Here is an 18087-nt window from a genome sequence, read left to right as displayed (position 1 = left end):
GCACACCTCTCTGTCTTCCAGGCCAGCTAAATAAGGACGTGACCTATGCGCATTTCTACTCCTTCCTGAACTGTCTCCAGGTGAGCCCACGCTGACTTGTTCCAAGGCCGCCTTCCCTGTCACTGGCGTTGTTCCTCTGTAATCAAAGCGGTGTTTTCTTACTCTCAGGTCAGCCCCTGCCACGGCTGGATGTCCTCCAACAAGACGCTCCGGACTCTCACTTCAGAGGTAGGACTCTAGCAGGTCCTTTGATACCATCTTTGATCATTCTTTCCTGGTGTTTACTGCAGCATTTCTGCTGGGAATGGGATTTGGGCAGGGCGATGGCCTCCAAGCTGGTGAATAAAAACATCAAACTGCCAGGGTGTTCGAGAAGCCAAGAGAATGTGGGGTGCCCTGTCCCTCTCTTTCTGCCTCGCTCTGGGTCTGTCTCCGTGTGTGCCTTCGTCTCTTGTACGCACACACACGTGTACACACATACACACCTTTTAAAGCTGGTCCGAGCCGTACTTTAGAGGTAAAGAGGTGTGAGCAAGGTTAGACCCATGGATGACTGGCATTCTCCCAAGGTGGCCCAGGTGCTCCGCAGCCCTCCTCTCTTCACTGAGGGGATCCAAGGCTCATGTACTTCTTTCACAGATGGTGAATAATGTCTTTGCAGAAGATTTGCTGATCTTTTTTTTTTTTTACAAAAGGACTATATTTCAATTAAAAAAAAAACTTGGGGATATAAAAAAGCTGAGCATAAAGAATGATAACAAAAATTACCCCAAATCCCACCACCCAAAGTCAGTATGTATATGTGTCTTTCAGATACTATAGGTTCATAGGTATTTGCAGGGGTTTTGCCTCCATAATATCAGAATACACATATTGTTTGGTGCCTTCTGATGTTCACAAGTTAATAAGTTATTCCTCCCCAGCATAATCTTGTAACCACTTTAAAGTATAGAGCGTATGAATGTGCCATGATTTATTTCACTCCTTAGTCTTGGCCATAGGGGTAGTTTCCAATTTTTCACTGTGAAAAATAGCACTTTGATGAACCTGTGTGTGTATATATCTATATATTTCTTCCTAAACTGTGTCTACTTCCTTCCAACAAATTCTTAGAAAAATTATTGGGCCAAAGGGTATGGCACGTTTAAGGCTTTGATCCCTACTTCTAGATCACTCTCCAGAAAGGCTAAACAAATTGACATTCTCAGTCACCTCTCCCAGGGCGATGTTCCATATTATCATGGTCATTCATCATCTCTTCGCCAATCCCATGGGAAAGAAGTGATATCTTATTCCTTTAATTTTCATTGATTGATTCCTATTGAATGTTAACAGTTCTGTGTGTTCCTTAGCCATTTGTGCAGGACTAGAACTGAAGGAGCAGAGCATCCCTCTGCTGCTGGCTTCAAGTGGTGGGGGGGTGGGAGAGGCAAGGGCTAACCATTTCTTTGTGCTGCCCCAATTGTCCCACTAACATCTGGATTTTATGGAATTCTCCCTATTTCCTTTATATTCAGAGAGCAAAACAACTCTCCCATACACTGAAAAAAATTGCAGCCAGCAAGAAATTTACGAACTTCGATCTTTTCTACGTGGATTTTGACTTCCAGGAAGGTAAGTTTTGCCTGGAAAACTTATTGACGCAAGACAAAAGTAGCCACTACAGTTTAGAGCCTGACTTAGCAAAGGGTTTACAAGCCAACGTGCAGTAGCTTGGCCAGGGTGGCTCCTGCACATGTTGACACCAACAGCTCTCAGTATTGAAAAAAAGATAAAGTGTGAGACCCTTTCAGGGAGGGAGGAAACTTACCATCACCCCATTTCAAGATCATTTTAGAATCTCTGAAGCAACAGAGCCAATGACCAGATGGAGACAGCTTTGGGCTGGGATCCGCAGATCCATGGAATGACCTGGCTCATTCTTGCCAGTCTAGCAATGCCCCGCTTAGATGCTAAAGATGAGTGTGGCAGGAATGAAGGATGATGAGGCAGTGCTTCCCGTAGGGACACTGAATTACCTAGGGACTCGATGGCCGTGCAGATTCCCAACCCCCACACATGATATAACTTATCAGAGTCTTTAAGGAAGGGGCCTTGGATTTGCCGGTGGCAAGGTGGACAACCCAGATCCCAGCTTTCCGGAAAGAACATCACTATTTCTTTCCTAGCATTGTGTCCAAACACGGGGGTCACTGATGAGTGGCCACACGAAAATAGGCATGATTGTTGGAGCTACTGATTTATTCTTTACATCTTGACTCTGAAAAATTGTCATTTATTGACTTTAATCCTCCCAGTCTCATTTTCATTGCTGAGCACTTGTTATACAAGAGAAAAGCCTCCTGTTGATGGACTGCCAGCTGAGATGATGCTAATGGAAGGCTTTACAGTGTATGCAAATGATGGAAGAGGTCTCATCCAGAGTTTATCATCTCTCTCTCCCTGCCACCAACACCCCCAGCCCCAGCATCTGGGATGAAGCAGATGGCCATCATGAATTATCAAATTTTACATTAGCTGACACGTATTGCATTGCACACTCTCGTACTTCAATCCTGAGCAGCTTTTCAACAGGACTGATCTCCCTTAACTAGATTTCCTGCCTAGGTGATACATAATTCTTTCCTGGAGAGAGACATTTTGATAAATAACCTCTCATTAAAATGCAGAGCTAAGGACTCATTAATGAATTCCTGGTAAACAAATGCACCACCAAGTGATCTTTGATGATCATCAACCTTGAATATAGATAAAGTTATTAAAAATATAATAATGTCTAACATTCACATGGGACTTTTCATTTTCCAAAGTAATCTCTAGCTCGGTCATTTATTGTCTTTGGGAATGTAGGCAATTCCCTGAACATGTCCAAACTCTCCTTTCCAGACCTGGAAGTGGAGTTACCATATCTACATAATAAATCTTTGTCATGATTGTATGGAAAAAGTGTGTAATTCTCCTAAATGCCGTGCCTGGTACATAGCCGGTACCCAGGAAAGAGGACTGTCCTCTCACAGCCTTGCTACTCGATGTGTGGTTCTGGATGAGCAGCATCCACACCAGCTGGGGGCAGGTTATAAACGCAGAGCCCTGGGCTCCATTCCTAATGGGAGAATCCTCATTTTAGCATAACCCACAGATGACCCATATGCACATTAAAATTTAATAAGTGGGGCTCTGTAAAGCTCCAAGATTAAGAATTTAGTTAGTCATCTGATTTTTACTGAGTCCTACTATGTACTGTGTAGGTGCCGGGAATATAGCTGTCAGAAAAACAAAACAGCCCTTATCTCCATGAAAACTATAGGCAGAAAAGCTTTACCCTTGACGCAGTACAGCCTGCTTTCCGCTGGTGACCTAACAGGTTGAAGCAGAGGCTCATCGGCCCCTACTTGTCCTCACAGCAACAATAAATGCAGTATAAAGGCAAAAAAGTTAAACCAAGTGAACATTCTAAATCAAGTGGCAGTGGGTCACCTTACTGAGAAGTCTCCTCCGTATTTGTCCTTACTTGGCAACAATCGTCAACAGTTTAAGGAATTTCCTGAGAGACATTTATTAGAAATAAATCTGAAGATCCAGGTTTGGTAGAGGGCCTTCCTTGCCTTCTCCATGTGTCGTTGGTGGGCACTCCACTAGGGACGACGTTCAGGCCCTGGAGGGCAGGCAGGGGAACCTGCGAGCTGGGATCTGCCCCCATGGACATTGGCCACCACATAGAACTGTGCCCCTGTCCCAGCTCAGACACAGACTGACTGCGTAACCTCGGGCAGCTAAATAATCACTCTTTCTTCCCTTTTGTGGAAGGTAGCAATAACTAAACCGAGAGGGTGGGGGGACGTGGGGGCTGTGTGAGGATTGACACAACACCGCAATGTAGTGAGAACTGTTAGCACCTACTACGTTCTTCTAGGGCTTATTATGGAAGAAGGATAAATGTTGATTCTCTTCCAGTGTCCAACCGCCCCTCCCATCACCATCACCCCTGGACCACTCTGAGCTCCCTAGAGGAAGCTGTGGTGGAAATGCATCTCATGAGCTATGTGGTCTTGTGTTACCAGACACAAAAACTGTACAGCCACTATTACACCTGCCACCTTGGTGGTCACGTGAAAATCTGCCCTCTCGTTTCAGTGCTGTATTTGAGCTGACTACGGCATCACAAATATTCCCATTTTCATATGAAATGTACAGTTCCACACCCGGTGCAGGAGCAAATTGCAGCTGAGGGTCGCTGTCCCTTGAGGGTCGGCATGAGACCTAGCTGTTCTCCACTCCGACGGCGTCAGTCCCGCAGTGAAAGGCTATTGCTCATCTCCAAAGACTCCTTTTTGTCTCTTGCTGACTCATCCTCTAACTGGTTATGAGCTAAACAGAGGCAGCAATTTTTCCTCCCTTCAGGAAATGCCAGCTGGAGCAGGTGATGTCCTTTCTCTTTGTCTGTCCCACACCTCCTAAACAGAGGAAGGAAAATGCCACTTGGCTGACAAGGCCATTTTTACACCGACAGTTTAAATATACCAGCTGCCCTCCGTTTCCAAGACAACTCAATTGGAGTAAACTTGGTTCTTAGTCCTCCCCACATGTATGTGTGTAAAACAACCAATCACTTCATGGTGCTGGCCAGAAGTCAGATTTCTTGTTTTAAATATCTGCTAGGGTTGCTGCTCATCAAGGAGCTACCCCGTGTTTATGACTCTTCTGCAATGACTTCTATCGCATCCCTGAGCAGCTGGTCATTGGGCTTTACAGATACAGAAACTACATCATGTGCCAAAATCCCAAGAGATCATTCACGATCATTCAAGACGTTTAAATTCAGGTCTTCTGAGCAAATAGGAATTCATTTACCTATTTTTGATTGTGGTCCCAGGTAGGAAGAAAACAGACCAGCTTACCATGCTGCCCCTGCTTGCATCTCCTCTAAAATCAATCAGAGGGCACCTGGATGACTCAGTTGGTTAAGCATCTGCTTTTGGCTGGGGTTGTAATTCCAGGGTCCTGGGTTCCCTGTGTCCCATGTGGGGCTCCCTGCTTAGTGGAGAGTCTGCTTCTGCCTCTTCCTCTGCCCTCCTCCCCTCTCATGCTCTCTCTCTCTCAAATAAATAAATAAAATCTTTAAAATAAATAAAATAAAATCAGATAGTGAAGAAACAGAGACCACCAGTATTGCATTTATTCTAAGAAAGCAAAATTTCCCCCTAAGATCAACAAATGGAAAAGGGTCCCTCTGTCTAGCACTGGTCACAATACAGATAAAACCTTAACCTCTTGCCTGTGAGTTTCTGATTCTCCCTTTAAGTGTTATAATACCCATGTCCCCAGATGAGCAATGACTGGTAACCCTCGCAGACACAATAACCATGTGAGAAAATGATGTTTTTCACTCTGAATAGACTGATTGTAGCCTTGGTAACCTGTGACATTTCTTTTAATGCCTATTGGATTATTCCATATGATAAGCCCGTTCTTCCAAAGACTGGACTCCCTTGTAATGGGGAGGGGTGGGGACTCATGCAGCAGCAGAAACATGTTTCCTGGCAGGAAGGAATACGTTATCACTGACTCCCAATAAAACCCAGACGCAAAATATGAAGGAGCGGCTCAGTGGCAGGCGTTTTGCAGGTGAAGAAGCCAACAGGAATCGGTGATCCTGTGTGTAGGACTTCCAACCACCAGCAGGAACTCTTTCCTGAGCTCTGAGAAGGGCAGCAGTATTTGCAGGGAACAGGGGTTGGGTAGCAAGCAGGGGAGGCCTGCCGTGATATTAGGGCTAATTACCAAAGCAGCATAGCACTGAGTCAGCTCTGTGGACAAACTTCACTTGTGCAGGCAAGGCCTCCAGTAGAATTTCCATGCCTTCCCTGGGGGCAAGATGGGGGAAACGGAGAGGGCACACATCCCTGCTCTTGGGTCTTTATGGGGTGAAGAGTGAAGAACTGCAAAAGTTGCAGCTGTGCCTGGTCCGCTCTCTAGACACCAAGGAAGTGAGGGCAGCAGGCCTCCAATATTTTTGTCTGGAGGCTCTCCAGGGATTTGAAATCTCCTTGAGGGGGTCCTCCTGACTGTACAATATTACAGTATAGAGTTAACGGTGCTATCGCCTTGGAGCAACTGACATTCTTGGTCTCCTACTCCTATTGAAGGGCAGTCTCATTGCTTTGCATCACTTTGGGGCTCATAATATTTCCTCTGTAGCCACACTCACTCTGAATGTGATGTTGAGATAATTTTATGTAATTATCCTCCTGACAAACCTTACGGTTTTTAATGGTGACTGCTTGACATATGCCGGCACTATCTGGAAATGGCAGCCCACGAAAACGGGATGTTAACAAAATGTTTGATTTTCCCTCCTCCTCTTGCAATACTCTCCTACTGAGAAATGAGATGAGTTTCCCTCCGTGTTGAATATTTCAGAGCTCACCTTTTCCCACCGCCCTCCTCACTGCACAAACCACATTCACCCAACATCTTCATACATCTTCCTCCTGAGTTAGGTAGAAAATTAAAAAAAAAGAAAGAAAGAAAGAAAGAAAGAAAGAAAGAAAGAAAGAAAGAAAGAAAGAAAGAAAGAAAGAAAAAGAAAGAAAGAAAGAAAAGAATGAAGGAAGGAAGGAAGGAAGGAAGGAAGGAAGGAAGGAAGGAAGGAGACCATACAATGGGAAGGTCATTTCCATCCAGAAAGCCTCAGGCTGGAGATAACAGCCCAGAGCAGCCACTGGGGAGAAGGCATCGGCCTGGCAGGCAGTGGGCAGCTCTGACCTCTTCCACGTGGCCCTTGCTCTCAAAGGCTGACCATCACCCACGGGAGCGTGTCTCTAACCTCTGGTTGTGTGTGTGCCCTGCAGTCACAGAGGAGTGGCAGAAAAGAGGCGGGCAGCCTTGGCAGCTCATTGAACCAGTCGATGGATTCCACCCCAATGAGGTAAGTACAGCCACACAGCGGTTGCTGAAGGCTATCTGCTGCGTTATTTTTAAGATATCGTTATGCACCCATGTGTTTATTTTTATCCCCTTTTGTTCCAGAAAGATGTACTCACATGTATAAGATAGAAGCTTTAATAAAAATAAGCTGAAAGTCAGAGTAAAAGGCAAGTAAGATAGAAATGATACCTGGCATCTTGACTCAGTGCCTATAGTTGATAAAATGTGTGCAGGGTAGTCCTGAGAAACTGCCCGCAAGAGCCTGCAAAATCAGCTCTGTTTTTCTAGGGGCTGATGTATTTTTATTAAAATAATAATAATAATAATAATACATCAAATTTAAAAAATATCACAAGGATTCCTGGAAGAGAGACCTGTGAGAAATTTCTTCTTTGGGTCATTCCAGAAAGTACATTAGATGAGAGGAAAACAGTGTCCTTAGCAATATCCTGCAGTAAGAGCTGGTTCTTATCTAGGATTCCAAGGTACAGTTCTGGAAAGCAGCTCTACTCTGGCCTCTTCACTGATCACAGAGGGGTGGAGGGTGGGGCTCCATCCCCTCCTACCCTCACCCTATCCATTATCCTAACTTCACCCAGGGAAGCTCCACTTTTATCTGTCATACATACTGGACCTGCTTGTGATGTTTCTTCATTTAAAACAAATGAAGAAGTATGGGAGTACTTCTGCCACTTTTCAAATCTTGAAAGCTGGCAATCCTTTGCAACTATAGTCTTTCTGGTCTAACCTTTGACAAGGGTGTAACCCACAGAAGCACTTCTGGCGTGCTCTCCCAGCGGCCTTGGTCTCGGTGGCCAAGCCTGAATGGAATGGCAGTCCACCTCTCCTCGAGCTGTAGGCTCTCTGAGTACCCACCCGCAGGGCTAAGAACTGTCTCAAAAGTAACAAAAGAGTGCCACTCCATCGACAGACGTATAAACAGTGGAGTCCCACAAATGCTGAGTAAATTTAAAATGAGCATCAAACGCCCATCTCCCTGTTTTAAACAACTAAAAAAAAAAATCTAAGTAATGCACCTCAGAATATCTAACTTTCTTGCATATCATTTGGATCATCTAATCCAACAGAATTATTGGTTAGAAGCTGGTTAAATATTAGAGTCTGCTCCCCACAGAATGATGGCTTTCTCTTAGAATGCTTTTTAATATGGAGACCTCCTTTCTGGCAATAATTAGGTTCTTGTCATTCCCACATATCACAGATTTTACATTTCTGATCCTAGGGAGAATTGTGGATCTGAAGAAACGGTCAGAGAAAGAGTTAATTAGGAACAAACTAAAATGGAAAGGATCAAAAATAGCTTTGTTTTAACCTTTGGGACATGCTTGTCTGATCCATCAAAAGACCATCCTGCCCCTGACACTTAAAATAATATTAGGTTCAAAGCCTGTCAAATTAGAGCTCTATCTTGCACTCAAACAGCTTTGCCTAAAACTGATTATTGAGAACAGGGTCAAAAGCTGAAAAATGGGGTGTGTGGCGGGGGGGTCAGGGTGGCAGTGTACCCAGCAGGCGTAGTCAGTAGAGTATGTGACTTTTGATCTCAAGGTCATAAGTTCAAGTTCCATATTGGGCATAAAGCCTTCTTAAAATGAATGAATGAATGAATGAATGCTGAAAATCAGTGTGTGCCATAATCATATGTTATCCCTGAGAGATTTGTTCACGTGCTGGCAGCAGATGATAGTATGGTGGGCCACATCCAACGTGAGCAGCAATGGATGGCCATGCTTAAAACCTGCCTACTTATCATGTACATTGAGCTGAAGAATCTGGACTGCAACTTGCCATCCAAAAATGTTTATTGAGTGCCTACCCTATATTGAACATAGTGAGAATTCAAGAGTGAACAAGAAACTGCCCTTGCCATGTAAGGAGATTATAGTCTAGAGGGAAAGAACGACAAGTACACACATAATTAAATATAAAGTGGTTGGTGCCTCCAGTTGTGCGAGCACGGTGCTATGGGAGCACTATATGGGATGGAACTGGAAAGAGGGATGTTTGGAAAAGTTTTCAGAGGCGCTCCCTCAAAACTAAGACCAAGAGCTAGTCAAGTGCAGGTTAGGTAAACGGGGTACGCAGAGTGTTATGAGCAGAGGAAACTGCTTGGGCCAAGACCTGAATGCAAAAAAATAAAGGCAAACAAAAGGAAACACCCCAGTGGGACACGTTGGAGGAAATGAAAGTGCTGCTAGTACGGCTGGGACATAGAGTATGACTATGGGGTTGAGAGAGAGGAATCAAGAGAAGTATCCAGGGACCAGATCACATAAGGTCTGTAAGGGGTTTGACCTTTTTCCTGTGGGAAAGGAGGAACCATGAAAGGTTCTTATGCCAGAAAGAAAAATAAGCAGACTTGTGGTAGCAGCTGGAGAATGGTGTGGTGGGGTCCTTCGAGAGGCTGGGAGACTGCCTGGAGGATGCCTCTGTGGGTGAGAGGGGATGGCTCAGGGGAGTGGGGAGGAAGAGAAAGGTCCACATGGGAGAGATTCACACAGTTGAAGCAACAGAACATGGCCATTTATGGCACGTGAGAGTGAAAGAAAGAGATGCTAAGCATGACACTTCTTTTATGACTTGGGAAATTGGATAGATGATTCTTTTGCACTGAGGTAAAGAACACAGAAGGTGGGGTGGTTTGAGAAAGAGCTTGGCACATGTTGGATTAAAGGAGCCTGCAGGACATCCAAAATGGAGGTGTCTTTTTAGCAGATAATACATAAGCTAAGAGCTCAGGAAGGAATCTGAGTGGAAGCTACAGATGTGAGCACATCTATCTGTAGATAGACCTGTGACTTGAAGCCTTGAAGAGGAGCCTCTTGGTGTACCTGTAAACTTCCCCCCAAATGATGCACCCTATAGCAGGGGCAGCATTAATGGATCCTTTTGGAACCTTATGCTACTATTTTAAAAGCTAATAACTTAAAACGGCCACACATGTGCACATGCACACACAGAAACACACACAAGCAAATGATGCACAAAATATAGGGAGCTATAGGAGTCCATATCTCTTCCATCTTAAAAGAGCCAGATGGGCAAGGTTAGTCTAAGGACCTCATGCTAATAGGATGGACATAATAACACCAACTAAAGGAGTAGACTCAGGCCAGGCCATGTTTAAGTGCCCTCCTGCCAATTCCTGTACATCGGAGCAAAAACAGCTGGTACTAGCCCTTTACCATCAGGGAGGGAGCAGGCTTTATCTTATTGGCCTATTTCCTCTCCCTGTAAGAGAAACAGCAGAAGTGTTCATTCAACCACTCCAATTTTCTTAAGAAGACAAGTTTAATTAAGTAGAAACATGAGTTGTGCTGAACAGTTCAAATTTATGGTTGATACATTCTAAATTTTAACCAAATTCTATTATGTAAACTCTTTGCTTATATTTTAATGGAAAGTAACCAGGCTTAGAAAAAAATCTTGACATAAACTGACAACCACTTTACCTTTCCATCTCATTCCCCAAATGTAGAACCAGAATTTAAAAAAAAAAAAAAAAAAAAAAAAAAAAAACACCTCTTCTTCAATATGAGGAAGAGAAGCAGGTTATAATGCTGGACTTGACAGTTGATGGGATTTGGTGGGTGGGAAGGAGATGACTCATAGGATTGGGCATCTGGATGAATAGATGTGAAAAATACCAAGTCAAGGAACCCTGAAGAAGAAGGACTAGGTTTGGGCATTCTGGATTTGGGATGCCTACATGATATCCAGATGGAACTGTCTAAATCACCATTAGATCAAGCTGATGGTTTCTGACTCAGGAGAGGAGCCTGGCCTGGAGACACAGGTTTGGAAATCATCAGAATCTGGTTGAGAACTGGAAACATTTGCAGGAATGAGCTTGGCCAATGGGATCAAATTGTGACCTTTGCCCATCATGGAAGGACCTACTGGAGAGGAAACCCAGGAGATCATTTGATGCCTCCAGTAAAGAGCAGGTATAGTAGAGAGGGGGAGAAAACAGCCAAACTTCTGACCAAATGGAAAGAAAGTTTGACTTACAGAAGAAATGATATTGCAAAGACCCAAGACCCAGATCTGTGGCCTGCAGGAGCCATTGCAGCTCTATTAATTCAAATACTCACTTTTTAAAACCTCTGCAAAGTTAAACCTCTGAAGAGATACTTTAAAAGATCTCTGGGCCTAAAACCAGACGATAGTAAACAGATAATGTTGGAAGAGCCACAGACATGCATCAAGTCCAGTTCCCTTGGCTTCTCCTAGACCACCCAGCTACACATCCCTAAGGCCCCCTGCCTTAGCAGCTTTGCCCAGCAGAGCTCTCTGCAAGACCACCTCCTCTCCTCTCAGGATGCCAGTAGCAACTCAAACCATCCTAAAACTCTTCCTGCGAGCAATAAGTTCTCCATGACAGCCACTCCCCTACTTTCTCTTGAGCTCTGAACCTGTATGTTGCTGGAGGCAGACATAAGATATATAGATTAGATTTTAATATTTATTATCTATATAATTGGTTATTAAATGTTAATAAGCCTCTAGGTCTTTGTTTATCTCCACGTATAATCCCCTGGGAGCCCAGGGTCCTGAGTGGATTTGTGGAGTCCCTCAAAGAAGGAAGCGTTGCTGGCAGGGGGGAGGGTGGAGAGGAGGGCCTTCTGGGCCAGGAAACCCTCAAACACAGTCCCTTTCTGCTGGCCCTGCCCGTGCACCAGGGACCACTTCTCTTCAATTTGCTTTATACATAAAGCCAACTAGCAGCAGTGGTTCTGAAATGACACACTGGGTCAGCACAGGGGGGCTAGGGCTGAAAATTTACATTTTGCCCTAGATGTAAATGTTTAAATACATCTTACACTGTTGTCATGTTGTTGGTTTACAAATTTAAAATTAATTGGGACAAGGGCTCTGGGTGGCTCAGTCAGTTGAGTGTCTGACTCTTGGTTTTGGCTCAGGTCATGACCTTGGGGTTATGAGATTGAGCTCCCGCACAAGATTCTCTCTCTCCCTCTTCCTCTGACCCTCCACCTGCTTGCTTGTGTGCACTCTTTCAATCTCTCTCTTTCTCTCTCTCTCAAAGAATAAAAATAAAATTAATTGGGACCAAAAGTAACCAGGTCCGATAGACTGTATTTCTGGGCTGATTAAGAGCCCAAAGAAGCAGAGCCATGCCTTCCCTATGGTAAGGGCTTCCCTGCAGGCGTTTAAAAGCAATCTTACCAAGATAGCCCAGAAATGTTCTTCCTACAGGAAAAATAAATTCAGAGTGTATTTTTAACTTTGGTCTCATAAAACCCCAGAGTTAAATTTAGCAAGGGTTCAACTTAAAAGGGATCAGGGATAAGTTTTTGGTGAAACCTATGCAATCTTGTTTTGGATTGCATTTATTTTTTTTTTAATATTATAGAAAGGTAGTTACCATTTAGAGTTTGATTTTATAGTTGTCTTACTAATGGGTTCTATTTTTGTAACAAAACACGTAAAATTAGTTTATGAAGTAGGAATGTGAAGGAACCCTGGATTATGCCCAGCGGTGAGCACTGCTGGGCTTCTGCTGTGTCTAGGCGTGTCTCATGAATCTGTGGGGTGGACCCAAAGGAGTATATTTCCTTGGAGGACCAGACGCTCTCCTGGAGAGGAACTCAGCATAAGTCCAAATATGGTTAAGCAAAGAAGCGTGGCTCAATTTAAAAACTATCATTGGAAGGGAGAGACGGTCTAAAAGCCATATGGTGGCTGTTACCCAAAACCGTATCAGGTTCCTACCCTCTTGTTCCCCTTTCCCCAGACTCATGCCTCAATCCTGGGGGCCTTGGGGGCTGCCAATAAAAACTGAACGACCTGTTTGACCAGGCTCATTAAGACAACAGGGTGTTGAGTCACCCCGCTTTGTTGCGCCTTCTGTGAGAATTTCACAGAGGAGCCTTCACAGTGGACCAGTGACCGTCACCGTGGGCACCTTGATGGCTTCTGAGCAGCAGCAGCAGGCACCCAGATGGGTGGCAATTTCCCACAAAAGCTCCGGGGCTGCAGGAGCACCTGCAAAAACACCACCAGTGCTCCTCAGGGGTGGACCTAGCCAGAGGAAGCAGCACACCTGCTGGAGCTGGCAGTGGTGTCTGGACAAGAGCACACCACCCACGGGCAGCTCCCTGGACTCACTGCAGCTGGGGCCCGGCCAGAGCTTACAGGCAGCCGAGTCAGCTCCAGAGGAAGAGATTCTTAAGGGCCTCAGTTCACCAGAAAGTCTCACTTAACCAGAGCCCCCTATTCCCCAGCATTCTGCTGGACCAGACGTCACCCCATGCATGTGTTTGGTGGGGTTAGTGAGCAGCACAGCCCAGGAACCCCTTCCAAGCCGCAGAGGCTTTGTGCTCCGGCAGGAAGAAGCTGTCTCGGTTCCCCCGTCCTGAGGACACATGTTGGGGAGATGTGTGACAAAAGTCTCCCCCGGTGAGATAAATTAGCTTGCGCCCATCTGATGCAATACCGTGCACTGAATAAGAACAATGATTTAGATCTACCTTTAGTGACACAGAAAGATGTTTGCAATATAGAGCAAAGTAAATAAAAGCGGACTACAGATTGTGGGGGCGATTACTCAACTGTATGCGTTTGTCAACACTCACGAAGCTGTTTATCACAAGAAGTTAATTCCGCTGTGGGTAAATTATATCTCAGAAAGAGCAGAGTATATATAAAATGATATTTACAGAAGGACCCAGTGTGCGTACGCATGTGTGTGTGCATATGTGCGCGCACGTGCAAGGCTCTGGGCCCGACGTGAACGTTGGCTACCTCGATTATAATTACAGACGACTTTCATTTGCTCTGTTTTCTCTTTGTGCCTAATTGTCTTTTCAGATTTTTCTCAGATGAGTAGATATTGCTTTTCGGCTGTAGACGATGACTAGAGAAGCACAACAAAATATTCACGTTCAGGGAATAGCTAGTTCAGAGTAATGAGGGTAAAGGGTGGCTGTGCCTTGCCCTGTGTTTCATGGGAGTCACGACAGGAGGTTGGTTATAAGAGAAGCCCACAGCAGATGCTCGGTAAGTGTTTGCCACACGAGTGAATGAGCGTAGTGCGTCATTTTATCACAAGTCTCGAGTTTACTAATAACCATTCCACTCTCGCCTTAGATCCAGGGTTTCAGCAGTGCACACTCCTAAATATTTTCATCTCCATTAGACTGACAGCCAACTAATTGCTTTCAAACCGAATAGTTACCACATGCTCAGAGCTGAGCTCTTTCCTTTTAACTTTCCTCTTCTTATCCTCACCCCATCTCCCCCTTTATTAATTTAGATTGGGAAATAAATAACCACAAATGTCTTGGTTTCACATAATTGTTAGGAAGACAGCTTAGATATACCAGGGTGGAAAGGCGAAAAAAACAAAACAAAACACAACAGAAGAAGCAGTAATTTTCCACAGACCTGGCGGCAGCCTCCTTTGTTGAGAAATAGCAGGAAAAACAGCCAAGAGACCAGTCTTCTGTCTTCGAAGACACTGATTACTTAGTGCGGGAGAGATGAGCAACCCCTTCCTGGAAACCTGCTGGCCTGACAGCTAGCTTGGGGGTGGGGGTGCGGAGGGGGGAGCAGAGAAGGGGATATAGGTGTAGGCATGTGTGTGTGTCTGTCTGTCTGATGGGGGGAGGGTGGATATGGTGTGTGTGGTGTGATGTGATGTGTATGGTATTTGGGGGTGCGTATGGGGTATGTGTGTATGTGGTGTGGGTGGCATGTTTCTGTTACACACCACAGAGATATGATCAAGATGATCAAGATTACATGGTTGGATATGTAGAATTTTAGGGTCCACCTCAGACAGCTCAGGACCATATTAAAATACTGGGGATATTTAATGTAGCAACTAAACCGGTTCTAGTTTTTTCTAACAGCTGCTGAAACCTAACACACAATTTAGACCCAGAAAGTTCAGTTTTGTGTTTTGTTTTTTGTTTTTTCCAGAAAGGTCTTTAAATCATTTAACTCTAGAGCCTCATTTTGCAAGCGGAAGAATTGCAGCTCAGGGAATAGAAGGGGCTGCCCAGCATCACACAGGTGCTGACGGCACTGCCTTGGAATGGCGAACGGGACCTGCCCTTTGGAGACAAGGTCCATGTGTTTCTGAATAAAGCTGGGGGTGCCCCTGGGCACCTGCTCTGAATGGTGTGTTCCCCACGAAGGCCTTCGGCGATCATATTTCTCTTTGCAGATGAAGCCAGCTAGGGCCTCAAGGCCTGGCCAGGCCCCATTTGCTAAGTGAGGGCATTATCTGCAGAGAAGGAGTCCTCATCAAAGGCCTGTTAATGACAGGCTGGAGGGTTAGACAATCCAGAATGGATCCTGCTAACATCATGAGGAAAGGGTTGTAAAACCCTTGCTGTAAAACCAAGCAACCAGACTAGGCGTCCAGCTGGGAAAGCCAGAGACAGGCCTGTTGCTCATGAAGCCAATGACTGCTCATCCTGGCACCCGAGCCACACTCCTCGTGCTCACGGTGCCCTTAGACCCGGTGACTCTGCAGCCTCATCTCCCAGGCACCCTTGGTCTCCCACCATGCGTCCTCTTCCACACCTCTGTGCTTTTGCACAAGCTGTCCTTTGCCAGGTGCACTGTTTCGCACATCATCCATCTGAGTGAATTCGCCCTTGAATATCCAGCTCAGCCATCACTCTCTTTAGGGGAGACCTGTCGCTTCCCCCCATCCAGCAGAGTTGGAACCTCTTCCACTTCCAGTCTCCCACAGACCCCTCTGTGGGTTTGGTGGTGTCATTTTGCATGTCTGGTTCCCTCCCTAGACTAGGAGTTCCTTGAGGGAAAGACTCATTCTGTTCATCTCCAAAACCCAAGCCTTAGGCCTGTAGGAGATATTAGCTATCTGCAGATAAATGAAAATGTGCATTTGCTATCTTATTAAATCAAAAAATCACCTCAGAGTTAGCAGCTCTAAACAACACAGAATTCACAGTTTCTGTGGGTCAGAGTGCTGGCACAGTTTAACTGGGTCCTCTGCTTGGGGTCTCACAAGGTGAAAATCCAGGTATGTTATCCGGGTCACATCCTCATCCAGAGACTCAACTGGGGAAGAACTGCTTTCAAATTCACTTAGGTTGTTGGTAGAAAGCATCTCCTTGTGGTTCTAGGACTAAGGATCCAGCTTCTTGTTGGATGTCAGCCCCTTGCCATACAGGCTTCCCATTGTCCCTTTGTCCTTCATCAATCCCGCAAGGAGAGTCTCCCAAAGCAAGACGGCCAGCAAAGCAGTCATCCATGTTACATAATCACTGAAGTAACATCCTTGCACCTTCCCCATATTCCATTGATTAGAACCAAGTGATAGGTCCCACCCACATCAAGGGAAGAGGATTATACAAAGACACATGGTCTAGGATGGTCATGAGGGACCATGCTAGAGTCTGCCCACCACACAAAGAATACAGTAAATCCTGCTGCTAAATTCTTTACTTTGTTATAATTTCCCTTTTACTCTTCCTTTGGGTTCTCTCTTGCAGGTGGCTTTGCTGCTGTTGGCAGATCGCTTCTGGAAGAAGGTGCAACTCCAGTGGCCCCAGGTTCTGGGGAAGGAGAATCCATTCAACCCTCAGATTGAACAAGTGTTTGGAGATCAAGGAGGCCACTGAGTGCCTCCAGGATATGCACTCCTGGAAAGCTCAGGGAGGCAAGAACAAAGTGCTTTTCTCTCCTCTTGGAGTCTGTCTGAATGACAACGTGATTCTGTGTGTTTCGGGGAGCAGTTCCCTCCATTTGTCCCTCAGATCACCTTCCATTAAAGTGTTTTGGATGCCATTCCAAGCAAGAGAGTTTCTGTGCCCTGCAATAGCTAATTGTTCTAAAAACAAATTAAAGGTCCCAGGGCCTTGGTTCACCAGGACTGATGAAGAGGTAGAGTTCAACAGCACTCTGCTGCTGTTGCTTTAAGAGGGCCAGCAACCAGGGCTGCCCCTGGGGAGGCTGCTGGCCGGCTGCCGAGGATGCTCACAAGAAAACACAAAACTATAAATACAGAATTACGGACAAACCTGAATGTTTATTTAGAAGGAGAAAAGAAATCGCAGCAAATTACGAATTTTTAAAAGTTGCCAAATAGCATAAACCCCACCAAATCCAGATGATTGAGAAAAAAAAATGACCATTTTCTTTAAAAGGTTTTCTTACATCCTTTGGCTTCGTAATCTCATCATCCTTTCCTATAACAATGATTTGGTGATATCATTGTGTACAGAAAGGACAGAAAAGCAAAACGTGTCTCTTTTTATTGATAATTTGGAAGAATTTCTTTCAACTGCATAAAGTTGGTAAAGTCATGTAAACTTTTAGAATTGTCAAATTGGGAAGACCTCTATCAAATTTTTTTTGAGTGAGAGCTATTAGAGACATACTCCCTATTTGAAGTATTGTTAATGTTTTGTGTGCAAATACGCCCAGGAATTCTGGCAAATTCTGTTGTACGCCATTCTCATTGGTGTGTCATCTCCCTTGCCCATCACTGGCGCAGCCATGGATTCAGGGATGTACGCCCAGACCCATGTCATGCTGCCAGCATCCCACTTCACATGGGCACATCCTCCTCCATTCTGCCCTCAGGAGCTTGCTTGACACAGCCCAGAGGTGTGGGGCAGTTCCACCCCAGGGGTCCCAGGAGCCAGTGAATAAATGCACCAGCCTCTTCCTTTCATGGTCCCTTTGGGGAGGCATTCAGTGTGTTTCTCAGGGCAGAGTCAGCCCCTTCGTTCATGGCAACAATGCCTTAGATGATGCTTCATTCTACCCTGTGTCCCTCTCCTTGCTCCCTCATTCCTGCTTTCTGGGATGCTTCCCAAATAAACCACCTGCACCTAAATCTTTGTCTCAGTAAAGACAAAAAATTAAAATGATGATGTGTGCATAACTGTGTATGCTTTGTTATTGAATATATTCTCAATGTGGAGATACCTCCGCTTTGACTGGGCACCAGTGCAAACAAAATCTCCCACTCACTGTACACCATCCATTGTCATGGACCAGCTTCTGCTTTGTGCCTTTTACACCTTGTTTCTTCTCCATGATCCACCACTTCCCATGCTAGGAGCTGTAGGATACTTTTTTTTTTAAGATTTTATTTTATTTATTTATGAGAGACAGAGAGAGAGAGGCAGAGAG

General features: G+C 45.1%; 1 protein-coding gene across 2 annotated transcripts in view; it reads left to right on the top strand.

Moving 5' to 3' along the window:
• The window catches only part of AOAH (acyloxyacyl hydrolase), a 160167-nt gene extending 142334 nt beyond the window's left edge, over nucleotides 1–17833 (top strand). For both annotated transcript variants that reach the window (XM_025985823.2, XM_072764737.1), the window contains 5 exons: nucleotides 22–80; nucleotides 169–228; nucleotides 1518–1614; nucleotides 6852–6928; nucleotides 16440–17833. In XM_025985823.2, the coding sequence (XP_025841608.2) occupies nucleotides 22–80; nucleotides 169–228; nucleotides 1518–1614; nucleotides 6852–6928; nucleotides 16440–16568 (422 nt within the window). In that variant the 3' untranslated portion in view covers nucleotides 16569–17833. The remainder of the gene's footprint in view (nucleotides 1–21; nucleotides 81–168; nucleotides 229–1517; nucleotides 1615–6851; nucleotides 6929–16439) is intronic.
• Nucleotides 17834–18087: the final 254 nt, after the last annotated feature.

Source organism: Vulpes vulpes, chromosome 7 (assembly GCF_048418805.1).
Source record: "Vulpes vulpes isolate BD-2025 chromosome 7, VulVul3, whole genome shotgun sequence".
NCBI lineage: Eukaryota > Metazoa > Chordata > Mammalia > Carnivora > Canidae > Vulpes > Vulpes vulpes.
Note: the sequence above shows the minus strand (reverse complement) of the source record. Positions and strands in the feature narration are given on the sequence as shown.